Source organism: Xenopus laevis, chromosome 9_10L (assembly GCF_017654675.1).
Source record: "Xenopus laevis strain J_2021 chromosome 9_10L, Xenopus_laevis_v10.1, whole genome shotgun sequence".
Taxonomy (NCBI): Eukaryota; Metazoa; Chordata; class Amphibia; order Anura; family Pipidae; genus Xenopus; species Xenopus laevis.
In genome coordinates, this window is record NC_054387.1 from 116,459,650 (window position 1) to 116,472,137 (window position 12,488).

The 12,488-nt window shown below is 40.8% G+C and overlaps 1 protein-coding gene across 1 annotated transcript in view; it reads right to left on the reverse strand.

Annotated features, from left to right (window-relative positions):
- LOC108701904 (glucagon receptor) overlaps positions 1 to 12,488 on the reverse strand; it is a 51,775-nt gene that overhangs the window by 20,057 nt on the left and 19,230 nt on the right. Inside the window, exons 3-5 of the mRNA XM_041575823.1 lie at positions 9,492 to 9,588; positions 6,091 to 6,198; positions 231 to 352 (exon numbers count right to left, since the gene is read on the reverse strand). Of these exons, the coding sequence (XP_041431757.1) occupies positions 231 to 352; positions 6,091 to 6,198; positions 9,492 to 9,588 (327 nt within the window). The remainder of the gene's footprint in view (positions 1 to 230; positions 353 to 6,090; positions 6,199 to 9,491; positions 9,589 to 12,488) is intronic.

A 12,488-nucleotide genomic window follows, 5' to 3' on the forward strand; every position in this document is an offset into this window, starting at 1 on the left:
CACTGGGAGCAACATCCAAGGGGTTGGTGAGCAACATGTTGTTCATGAGCCACTGGTTGGGGATCACTGATCTAGAAGATCATTCCAGGAAGTTAACACCCAACACTTGGACTTTGTAGATGGGGGCCTGCAAAGTTTGTTTTGCTCTAAGTCCATCAGCACCAGACAATAACTTGGTGCAATGGGACACATGTACAAATAATTACATGCACATTTCTTGCGTGTGTCACCTCTTCTGCAGTCACCTCCGTATCATCTTCACATTGTGATGCATTCCTCCAGGGCTGTGATCTGTTCCCCTTTACCCAGAGCCCATCCAGCCCACAGCCTCGTGAGAGTTGCCCATGGCTAACTGCAATCAAACAGAACGTGTATTAGTTGTGGTGTAGTGTCTGTCATCAGACCATAAATCTATACCTATAAACCTATAACAGTTGCTTTTAACCTTGTATTAAAAACTCACAAGTCACTGGAATTAGTATAAGGTAGATTATGAACTCCTCCTTCTCAAGTCCCATTGCCTCACCCATTATAGATAAGGAGAAGTTCATTACAGGGGCTGCGTAAGTTCATTGATGGAGTGGGAGGGCTCTTGGGTAATCAGGGTGCAGAAAAAAGTTTGGGGTGGTGTTCCGCACCAAAAACGTTTCCAGCAGCCTGCTTGCCCACCCACATAAAAATTTAAACTGGACTTAAAAATTCTGGGGAGGCCACAGCCCTCCTGGACCCCATGTTCTGATGCCTATGGTTCATTATGGAGGAGGTTTAGTTGACTAGCATCTAAGAACATTTTGGGGGTTGTAATGGCTTAAACAAACTCTAACCAACTTATTACATGTAGAAGGCCAATTATTTCTCATAAATCATGTTCAAGGTCAGGATTAAAATGATGATATCTTACAGTGATGTCTTTAAATGGACTGGGGGTCATAAACATTCTTTGTAGTGCCACATTCAGCTCACAGGCCTCTGAACAGCCCTGGCTTATGCATATGCAAACTATTGCCATGGAAGCACAATATATAATAAAGATTATTTTTAGGTACAGCCTTAAATATCCTTTAACAGAAGTTTCTAGATCTAAATTCCCCATAAGTTGTAAGAGTATGCAGAAGAGGCACATGTCTAGGGAGCATATTTTTTGGGGGGGGGGGGGTGCCAGACACAAACCTCTTGTGTCTACCTAGCCCTTATTGGGGTTAGGATGTTCTATAACTTGGCAGCAACTAAAAGAAAAGGAGAAGCAGGGGGAGCAGTATTGAATGGGGGATGGAAGGTGACAAGTATGGGGGCGATCAACTGCGGAGACTGGCCTTGGGCACCCTCTCTACTTGCTCAGGCATTGCCCCATGGTGGCTTCTGTCAAAAACACATACTTAAGGGACCAACACTCCACCTGCACCTTTTGGAGACCATATCAACTGGCAGTGGGCAGTTGCTAGGCAACAACTTTGAACAATAAAGGAGAAATGCATGTCACCTGAAAGAAACACTGGGGGAGCAGGACCTCATTCCATCATATCAAGGATTAAAGAAGAGGACATTGTTTATAGTGTTGATAGAACAGTACCTCTCTGCATATATATATATATATATATATATATATATATATATATATATATATATATATATATATATATACAATGGAACCTCTTTGCTGGCATATGATAGTTAAATCAGCACCCTTATGTCTATGTACCTGGTCGGCCCGTGTATGGTTGCCTTAAAGTTGTTTATACACAGACTGAAATTGGTGGGAAGAAGTGGGTTATGGACTAGAAGGAACATAAGGATATTAAATATGGAGGTAGGGCATCCAGGGCTGGTGAACAAATCAAAATTGGTCCTATCCACTCAGGGCCGCGATCAGAAATCACAGGGCCCCATACGAAAATATTTCCTGGGCCCCCTGGGCTGCGCCCACCACAAGCCCCACCTACAGGTACGCTATGGTTCCCACATGTTAATAAAAAAATAAAAAAATATTTGTGGTCAGTGCCCCCCCATTGAAAAAAAACATTTGTGGTCAGGGCCCCCCATTTAAAAAAAAAAACATTTGTGGTCAGGGCCTCCCATCAAAAAATATTGGTGGCTAGGACACCACATGGGGAAAAAAATGGTGGCCACGTTATAAGAAAATTGGTGGCCAGGGCCCCCCTTAAACGTCCATGTAAAAAACTTGCCCTCCCAGAAGTTTAAAAATAAATTAGTGCCCAGGGCCCCACCCCACAACAGGGACCACAAAGGGTTACCTTTAGGGGGCCCTGCCATGTTACACTTGCTTCATTAGTGGGATCCACCTGCTGTCAGTGAGCTGCCAACTACAGAAGGGAGGAGGGGGAGCACAGGTGGCTGCATCTTCTTCCAGTGACAGAATTTTCTTCTCTTATTGGTTACAGAATTTCAAGTCCTGGTAAAGCTGCATGGTGATTGGATGAGCTGGAGGAGAAGTTCAAACCTCAGCTATCCAATCCCTGAGCAGCTCAACCGGGACTTAAACTCAGTGACCAATAAGACAGAAGATACCTCCCCTTGTGCTCCCACCCTGCCTTCCCGAAGTCAGCAGCTCTCAGAAAGCAGGGGGCCCGGCTAATCAAGAAAGTGCAGTGTGGCAGGGCCCCCCTTACTCTCGGGGCCCCCTACAACTCTCCCCCCTGTCCCCCCCGATGGCTGCCCTGTATCCACTATAATCTATATGAAGTTGCTTGCGTAGAAGTCACAATTCAGACAGCTGCATCATTTCAATTACTGTGACATTATCAATTAAACAATGAATTAAATGGTTTGCTAGAAATAGCGCCACATTAAAACCTGCCAGGATACAAGGACATTCCAAGGGCGACGCGCCAGGAAAGTTGTTTATACAAATTAAACAAGTGATGTCATCAATCCAATGACATGCATAATAAATTAATTTCAAAATGTCATCTCTATCAAGGGAAGAAAGGCTTGTTTGAATGGTAGCAGCCAAGAATATAACACAAATCCAGTTCTTTTAAAGATGTACTGAATCATTGTAGTTGAACAGTAAACCTGTCTACTTGCCAAGAAGATTTTGTTGAGCAAAGACCATTAAGATGCATTTTACTATTTTTGTTTTGATTAGGAAATATCACCAGCTTTTCTTATTCCTTATACTACATTGTGAAATTGAACGTACTTTCATTTTCTAACTCCCTAGATCTGCAGAGTAATTTATGGATGGAGTGAAGGCATCTACTTACATTTCCAGCCCCCTGATAACTTCCTATATAATGAACTTCTCCTTATCTGTAAACCTTAGACACAGCTGGGGGAATACAAGGGCTTGTTCATACAGTGCTCATTTTCACTTTTTGAGTCTTCTGATTACAGAGGGAATAAGTATAGATACTATAAACCAGTGATCCAATGCATTATAATAAGAACAAAATAAAGGGTTATTTATTAAAATAACAAGCAGAACACATTTCAGCATTTTTTTCAGCATTTTTTTTTCATATTTAACAAAGATAAGTAGAAGTGTAAATGGCCCCCTACATAGTGTTGTGATATGTTATAAAATAAGAAAAGCCCTTCTTCATATGATTTTATATTTTACAAGCCAAATGCTTCTGTTTAGTCTGCCTTTGCTGCATCTATTTATTATACCTTGCACTCTCATTATTAAATCAGCCACGGGGATATCCAGCGGCAATATAGTGCATGTAAACTAGCCATTTAGATAAAGGGGAATCGATCCTGCTTTGCCTTGTGGGACACTGTCTTTGAGTGTAGGCAGTAGCAAGACCTCATGTATAAGAAAACAGGAAACAGGACTGTTCTTGTGTAAAAACCAAATTTTACTCAGTGACTACAAATCCCAGAATATGGTAACATTTAAGGCTGGGTGCTGTAGTCCAGCAATATTAGGGTTGTATATAGGGTTGCCACCCGGCCGGTATTTTACCGGCCTAGCCGGTAAAACACCTGCCAAGGCCGGGGCCGGTATTACAAATTTACCGGCAATGTAGCTGCCAGTAAATTTGTAATACCCTTAAAAAGACCCCAGCGGCCAGCCCCCAATCCCCTGTAAACTTACCTTGTCCTTCGGTTCTTGTCCTGGCCGCGTCGTGGCCCTTTGACAGCACAGCACGCCCCCTTTGACGTCACGCCACGCCCCCTTTTTGTACCTGCCCCCACCAGCCGGAATTTTTTTTGGCAAAAGGTGGCAACCCTAGTTGTATACTTAAAGCAATATTGCACAATAAAACATTTCCCCAAATCTCCACAGTCAGCAGCTGCATTAAAATGCAAAAAATACTCCAATAGGAATCCCATCTTATCTATGTAAACCTGGCTCCATGTTTTGGTGGCAAAAAGGGGTGGGTTGATGTCATCAGGAGGTGGGCTGAGATAACATTTGGGGTGGGATCATGACCTCAGTGGGGTGGGTTGGTGATGGTCAGGGGACGGATGATATAGGGGACGGGGGTTATGCTATCAGGGGCTGAGATTGGGAAGATTCTTCCAAGTGTTACAACACTGAAACCTGGACAGGCAGTTTTGAATAGAGTAGCCCCCTAAAAAACAGGCTGTAGAGTTCAAACTGAACAGGTGGCAACAGTATTGATACCACAAATGTTTTAAAGCTAAATGTGGTGTGTGTTGTGATCTGGGGTCTGACTTCCACTGCCACTTCAACTGGTTAAAATAGGCCGATAGGCCTTGTAGCACTTACGGGCCATACATCTGGAGCCATGACAATAATCCAGCTCTTACTGGTGCTTCAGACCTTTTTTAGCCTGAAGAAGTACAAGGCCACATAGGCCTAACAGAATTACAGATCATATTAAAGTAATTCCCTGGAAGCTATAAAAAAAAGTAGTTGTGAGATTACTAGAGCTATCCCTCTAGTCTACATAAACTACCATTTACTTTGCCTGGAGATCTGTGTACAGACTGATAGGGCTACATAACCCTCTCCCACCGTTTCTGCTCTCCCACTAAGGAGAACTCAAATCTCTCACACTTATCTTCACAATATTCATTTCTGGCCTCTAAAGGAAGTCAAGATTCTGCCCAATCTACTACCTTCACACACCTCCAAAACCATGTCAGTTTTAAATTTGAAAAAACATCTTGTCATGCTGGTTACAAAAAACCCGACTTCTGAGATTGTCAAGTAATATTATAGTCAGCGCTAATATATGCCTCAAGGGTCTCTTTGGGCCATGGGGAACCAGGCAGTCAAATGTTTCTAACTCTTCCAGTTTCTTCTTATATAAAATAAATTCAGCCTGTCTGATTCCTTCTAGACAATATTGGTGCACAATGTACTTGTTCTCTTTTTTTTTTTATAAACTTGTAGAAATCAAAACCAAAAAATCAAAAATGTACAAAAATATACAAAGGAATGTGTATAGCACAAGCAGGCCCAGATTTGTGGAAAGGCCACCAAGGCCCGGGCCTAGAGCAGCAGGATTTTAGGGGGTGGCATGCTGCCCATCTACATCCACATTGGTTCAAAAAAACTGGGGATGCACAGGAGATACAATCGTCTTTTAAATTTCCAATACCAATACCTGCAGGTTTACCCACGGGTCGGGCAGGTTCGGGCCAACCTCACACTCCTCTTTACGTCTTCACTTTCAAATGCCGGCTTCCGACTTTATAGCCACGTGCCTGCTCGTCCCGCCCCTTTTGTGACATCATCAGCGGGGCGGCGCAGGTCTATAAAAGGAACCCGGAAGTCGGATGCGGGCGGGAGCAGGCTGAGGGAGGGCGGTTAGGGTTGGTTCATCACTAATCCCTATTGCTCCAGTCCCGATGATGATAATTTGAACGAATAAAGGGGAGGGGACAGGGGCGAAGAATGGCAGTGGGCCTAGGGCACACTGAGCACAAGGGCAGGCTGGGAACAGCGGAAAGCTTCTGGGTGGGCCACAAGTCACCCTGTGCTCCAGGTGGACAGACATGCCATTTTTCACAGTCATAGAACTCCACCCCAAAAACTTCATGGACAACTAGAGATCTACAGGCCAACGTGATAATTCACCTGGTAGTTTTTCATACTTTAGTTGGTCTAGTCCTATAAATACAGAATGAAATGTGCGATGCTTAATACTGTACCTTTCTGGAACCAGGGGAGGTAGAAGGGGCATGGTACATAAGTGATGGTTCCTGGGATGCCATCTGGCCAGCAGGCGTACATATCAAACGTACGATTACAATGCAGCCCTTGGAAAACAAACACCAGTGGTTACAAGGCTGAGTATAATTATAACACTTAATCGATGTGAATCTGCATAAAACACAAAGCACATGTAAAATGTGAGTTAAAACAGTGCCAGGAGAGTGCACCTTTTAAAGAAGCCACCTTTGACTTGCCATACTTAATATGCATGCTGCCATGTGCATTACTGCTGAAAATTGATTACTGATGTGCATTAGCCAAGCAAAATGATTAGTGCTGCATTACTAAACATAGTAACTGTGTATTTAGAGACATTACTACGTGACATGAAAATGATAGCAATAAAAATATAGTGTATAGCTGAATACACACAGCTACACACACACAAACTCACACCCTTTCTCCAATACAGAAGAATAACAAATTGTCCACAGTTTTAAAGGAAAACTATGCCCCCAAAATGAACACTTAAGCAACAGATAGTTCATATCATATTAAGTGGCATATTAAAGAATCTTACCAAACTGGAATATATATTTAAGTAAATATTGCCCTATTACATCTCTTGCCTAGAGCCACCATTTCGTGATGGTCTGTGTGCTGCCTCAGAGATCACCTGACCAGAAATACTGCAGCTCTAACTGTAACAGGAAGAAGTGAGGAAGCAAAAGACACAACTCTGTCTGTTAATTGGCTCATGTGACCTAACATGTATGGTTTGTTGGTATGTTTGTGAGTACAGTGAATCCTACGATCCCAGGGGGCGGCCCTTATTTTTTAAAATGGCAATTTTCTATTTATGATTACCCAATGGCACATACTACTAGAAAAGTATATTATTATGAAAATGGTTTATTTACATGAAGCAGGGTTTTACATATGAGCTGTTTTATGCAATATCTTTTTATAGAGACCTACATTGTTTGGGGGGTATAGTTTTCCTTTAAGCAAATACAAAAAAATAATACAAATGTCACAGTCTCTGAAAAAATAATTGTCACGTTAACAAATGATGCCATCGTCTGGGCATTCCTGGAGGTGATTTAGGCACGGTCATAAACCTCCCAAGATTTTATTTTAATCTTACCATATGCAAACTGGATAGGGATGTGGGATGTTCAAAAAAACCCCAACCAAAATCTCGTTACCATGTTTCCATTTCCCCGTTGTAAAGGTGAATTAAACCCTAAAAATGAATATGGCTAAAAGTGCCATATTTTATATACTGAACTTATTGCACCAGCCCAAAGTTAGCAGCATTGACCCAGGACTTCAAACTTGTCACAGGGGGGTCACCATTCTGGAAAGTGTCTGTGACACTCACATGCTCAGTGGGCTCTGAGCAGCTGTTGAGAAGCTAAGCTTAGGGGTCGTCACTAATTATCCAGCAGAAAATGAGCTTCCCCTGTAATATAAGCTGATGCTACAGGGCTGATATTAAATTCTGATGCTAATTGCACTGGTTTCTGTGCTGCCATGTAGTAATTATCTGTATTAATTACTAATCGGCCTTATATTGTGACATTTATATTCTATGTGTACTGTATATTGTGAGTGGGTCCCTAAGCTCAGTAAGTGACAGCAGCACAGAGCATGTGCAGTGAATCAGCAGAATAGAAGATGGGGAACTACTGGGGCATCTTTGGAGACACAGATCTTTACTGCTAAAGTGCTGTGGTTGCTTTGGGCTAGTAAGGAAGACCAAAACATAGGGGCCCATTCATTAAGTTCGAGTGCAGGAATAGAAGAAAAAATACTTCGAATTTCGAAGTGTTTTTTGGCTACTTCGACCATCGAATGGGCTACTTCGACGTTCGATTACGACTTCGAATCGAACGATTCAAACTAAAAATCGTTCGACTATTTGACCATTCGATAGTCGAAGTACTGTCTCTTTAAGAAAAAACTTCGACCCCCTAGTTCGCCACCTAAAAGCTACCAAAGTCCCCATAGGCTTGGCTATCTTTTTTTGGTCGAAGGATAATCCTTCGATCGATGGATTAAAATCGTTCGATTCGAAGGATTTAATCGTTCGATCGAACGATTATTCCTTCGATCGTTCGATCGAACTATTTGCGCAAAATCCTTCAACTTCGATATTCGAAGTCAGAGGATTTTAATTCCCCAGTCGAATATCGAGGGTTAATTAACCCTCGATATTCGACCCTTGATACATTTTCCCCTTAATGTACAACATTTTTAGCTACTTCTTCAGTAAAGCTTTAGTCCTCCTTTAAACCATGGTCATATAAGCAGTACTTGCACCCTGCATCATATAATATAATATAATGCATGTGTTTAAAGTAGTGCCCTATAACGCACTTGTGGAGTATAATATTCTCATACAATTGCCTAGGAATGATCAACAAAGGCATTGTTCATCAGTATTTAGTGAAGATACATGAAAAAACTATTTCTCAAAATATTAATGTACATAAAGGGGCAGATTTATTAATGGTCGAGTTGTATTTAACCCGAGTTTTCAAGGGTATTTTTCAGTCAAAACTCGAATTTTCGGGTTAAAAATAAAAATCTCAAAGTTTTCGAGTTTTTAAAAAAAAAAAACAACTCGCATTTTTTGAGATTTATTATACTCTAAAGCTGGAAATAGCTTGAATCCGAAAATACTCCAGCTAAAAGCTTTCATGATGTTTGAGATTTTTTGGTGGGATTCGCTTAATCAAGTCAAGCGATTCAAGTTTTTTCCCGTGGAAAACTCAATCAATTTGAGTTTTAGGGTTGATCACCTCGAATTCACTGATTCGACTTTTCCATTCGAGTTTCTTCTTATATTAGAAAAATTCGAGTTGAGAGTTCATTCGAGATATAAAAACCCCTCTAAAATAAATAACCCCAAACAAGTTTCCTATATACAGTGTTATGATATATTTAAATTAAAACATTTTTTAATTTTAATTAATAGTGCTGCTCCAGCAGAATTCTGCACGGAAATCCATTCTTCAAACGGGCAAACATATTTGGTACATATACCATAGGCAGCTGATCCAGTTACATTGATTTTTCTATGGTACAGTGAATTATTTGCGGTGTAAACAATGTTAGAAATAAAAACTACTCCATAAAAATCATGACAGAGTAACAGAGAGAATGCAGAAGGAAAGTGGTAGAGCTAAAGAAAGAACAGCTGTGCAAAAGGAAATCACAAAAAGGACAAACACACACCTGCATGTCTGGATCACTTCACATAAATTACTCTTATTTGCCTTTTAAATGCTCCATAGTTTTCCCTTATCTAAATGATTTCTTTCCTGATTCCTCAGTAAAAAATGTGTCTATGGAATCTGAGTTGCCTGTTCTTCTGGCTCCTTATTTTTACCTGAAGGGTGAGGAGTGCTGGACATCCTTCTGTAACATTCATCCCTGTATCTCATCCATTCTTCCACCGTTCTCTCCAGCACCTGGCTGGCAACGTTCTGCAGGACATTGTAGGTTGACCACGAGAAAGAAGACAGAAAACTGCATTATATTTTAGTTTATAAGTTGGAGTATAACTAAATAGTTGTTTGTTTGAGTAGTGCAAGTTTGGATGAGGGCAATTGTTGGTGTCAGTTGGGCAAGAAGACATCAGGCTAATGTGCTGACAGTTTTAGGGAGCTTCACTTTTTTAAGGGTCTTTGTCAGACTGTTAGGTATGAACTGTGTAAGGTGGGGTGGTCGTAGGGAAATATTACATACAGGTATAGGACCTATTATCCATAACCTGGGGTTTTCCAGATAACTGATCTTTCAGTAATTTGGATCTTCATACCTTAAGGGGCCTATTTACTTAGTTCCAGTGAAGGAATAGAAGAAAAAAAACTTCGAATTTCAAATGTTTTTTTTGGCTACTTCGACCATCGAATGGGCTCGAATGGGCTCCTTCGACTACGACTTTGACTTCTGTTTTTTTTGGCTACTTCGACCATCGAATGGGCTACTTCGACTTTGAATCGAACAATTCCAACTAAAAATCTTTCGACTATTCGACCATTTGATAATCGAAGTACTGTCTCTTTAAGAAAAAACTTCGACCCCCTAGTTCGCAACCTAAAAGCTACCAAAGTCAATGTTAGCCTATGGGGAAGGGCCCCATAGGCTTAGCAATCTTTTTTTGGTCGAACAAAAATCGTTCGATTGATGGATTAAAACCCTTCGAATCAAGCGCTAAATCCTTCGACTTCGATATTCGAAGTCGAAGGATTTAACTTCGACAGTCGAATATCGAGGGTTAATTAACCCTCGATATTCGACCATAAGCAAATTTGCCCCTAAGTCTACTAGAAAATCATGTAAACATTTAATAAACCCAATAGGCTGGTTTTGCTTCCAATAAGGATTAATTCTATCTTAGTTTGGATAAAGTACAAGCTACTGTTTTATTATTACAAAGGAAATCATTTTTAAACATTTGGATTATTTGGATAAAATGGAGTGTATGGGAGATTTTCTGAGCTTTCTGGATAAGGGGTTTTCTGATAACAGATCCCATACCTGCACAAAAAAAATGGATAACATTTTGCCAGCTAATTATTGGTGACAACGCAACTCAGGGTTTATTTTTCCATTACATCTTTATTGTAATTCATGGTTAGAAATATTTTAATATTTAATAACTGTTTAACTTGCTTGAGAACTGATTTTCATTTAATTCCTAATTTACCCGCTGAGCCATTTTCCTTCATGTTTAATATGAGCTCTTTTGCTATCAGTAATACACTGTACAAGGACATAAGTATAACTATCAATGCTGATGGGGGATCCAGTATGAGGTTTAGTGAAAACCACCATAACACCCCCTAGATTAATTGCTACCTTACGCTGTATGAAATACCATAACGTCCATTACATTAATGAACCCTCCCAATACTGATGGTAAAATCTCATTTCCTCAAGTATAAGCTGATATATGTGACTGAATGTAATATACAGTAGCTCTGGCAAATAGAAAGGTATGAACCATATACAGTCATATGAAAATGTTTGGAAACCCCTCTTAATTCTTTGGAGTTTTGTTTATCATTGGCTGAGCTTTGAAAGTAGCAACTTCCTTTTAATATATAAAATGCCTTATGGAAACAGTAGTATTTCAGCAGTGACATAAAGTTTATTGGATTAACAGAAAATATACAATATACATCATAACAAAATTAGACAGGTGCATAAATGTGGGCACCCCAACAGAGATATTACATCAGTACTTAGTTGAGCCTCCTTTTGCAAATGTAACAGTCTCTAGACGCCTCCTATAGCCTTTGATGAGTGTCTGGATTCTGGATGGCGGCATTTTTGACCATTCGTCCATACAAAATCTCTCCAGTTCAGTTAAATTTGATGGCTGCCGAGCATGGACAGCCTGCTTCAAATCATCCCATAGATTTTCCATGATATTCAAGTTGGGGGACTGTGACGGCCATTTCAGAATATTGTACTTCTCCCACTGCATAAATACCTTTGTTGATTTTCAAGTGTGTTTAGGGTCATTGTCTTGTTGGAATATCCAACCCCTGCGTAACTTCAACTTTGTGACTGATGCTTGAACATTATTCTGAAGAATTTGTTGATATTGGGTAAAATTCATCTGACCCTCGACTTTAAAAAGGGCCCCAGTCCCTGAACTAGTCACACAGCCCCACGGCATGATGGAACCTCCACCAAATTTGACAGTAGGTAGCAGGTGTTTTTCTTGGAATGCGGTGTTCTTCTTCCACCATGCAAAGTGCTTTTTGTTATGACCAAATGAGCTTTTGCAAAAAAAAGGGACTCTGTTTGTGGCGTGAGTGCAGAATGGGCTTCTTTCTAATCACCCTGCCATACAGATGTGCAAATTGTGCTGAATTGTAGAACGATGTACAGATACACCATCTGCAGCAAGATCTTTGGGTTGTCTGTAACCATTTTCACAATCCTTTGCATATGCTGCTTCTGTATTTTTCTTGGCCTGCCAGGCCTGGGTTTTACAGCAACTGTGCCTGTGACCTTCTATTTCCTGATTACATTCCTAACAGTTGAAACTGACAGTTTAAACATCTGAGCAGGGCTGTATTTAGGTCCGATGCCGCCCTAGGCATTGGACCTAAACACGCCCCTACATCGTGTGCGCTGATGTCAGCAGAAGTATATAAATACGGCCCTGCCTCTGAGAGCTTTTTGTAGCCTTCCCCTAAACCTTGATACTGAACAATCTTTGTTTTCAGATCGTTTGCCAGTTGCTTTGAGGATCCCATGCTGTCACTCTTCAGAGGAGAGTCAAACAGAAGCACAACTTGCAATTGGCCACCTTAAATACCTTTTCTCATGATTGGGCACACCTGCCTATGAAGTTCAAGGCTTAACA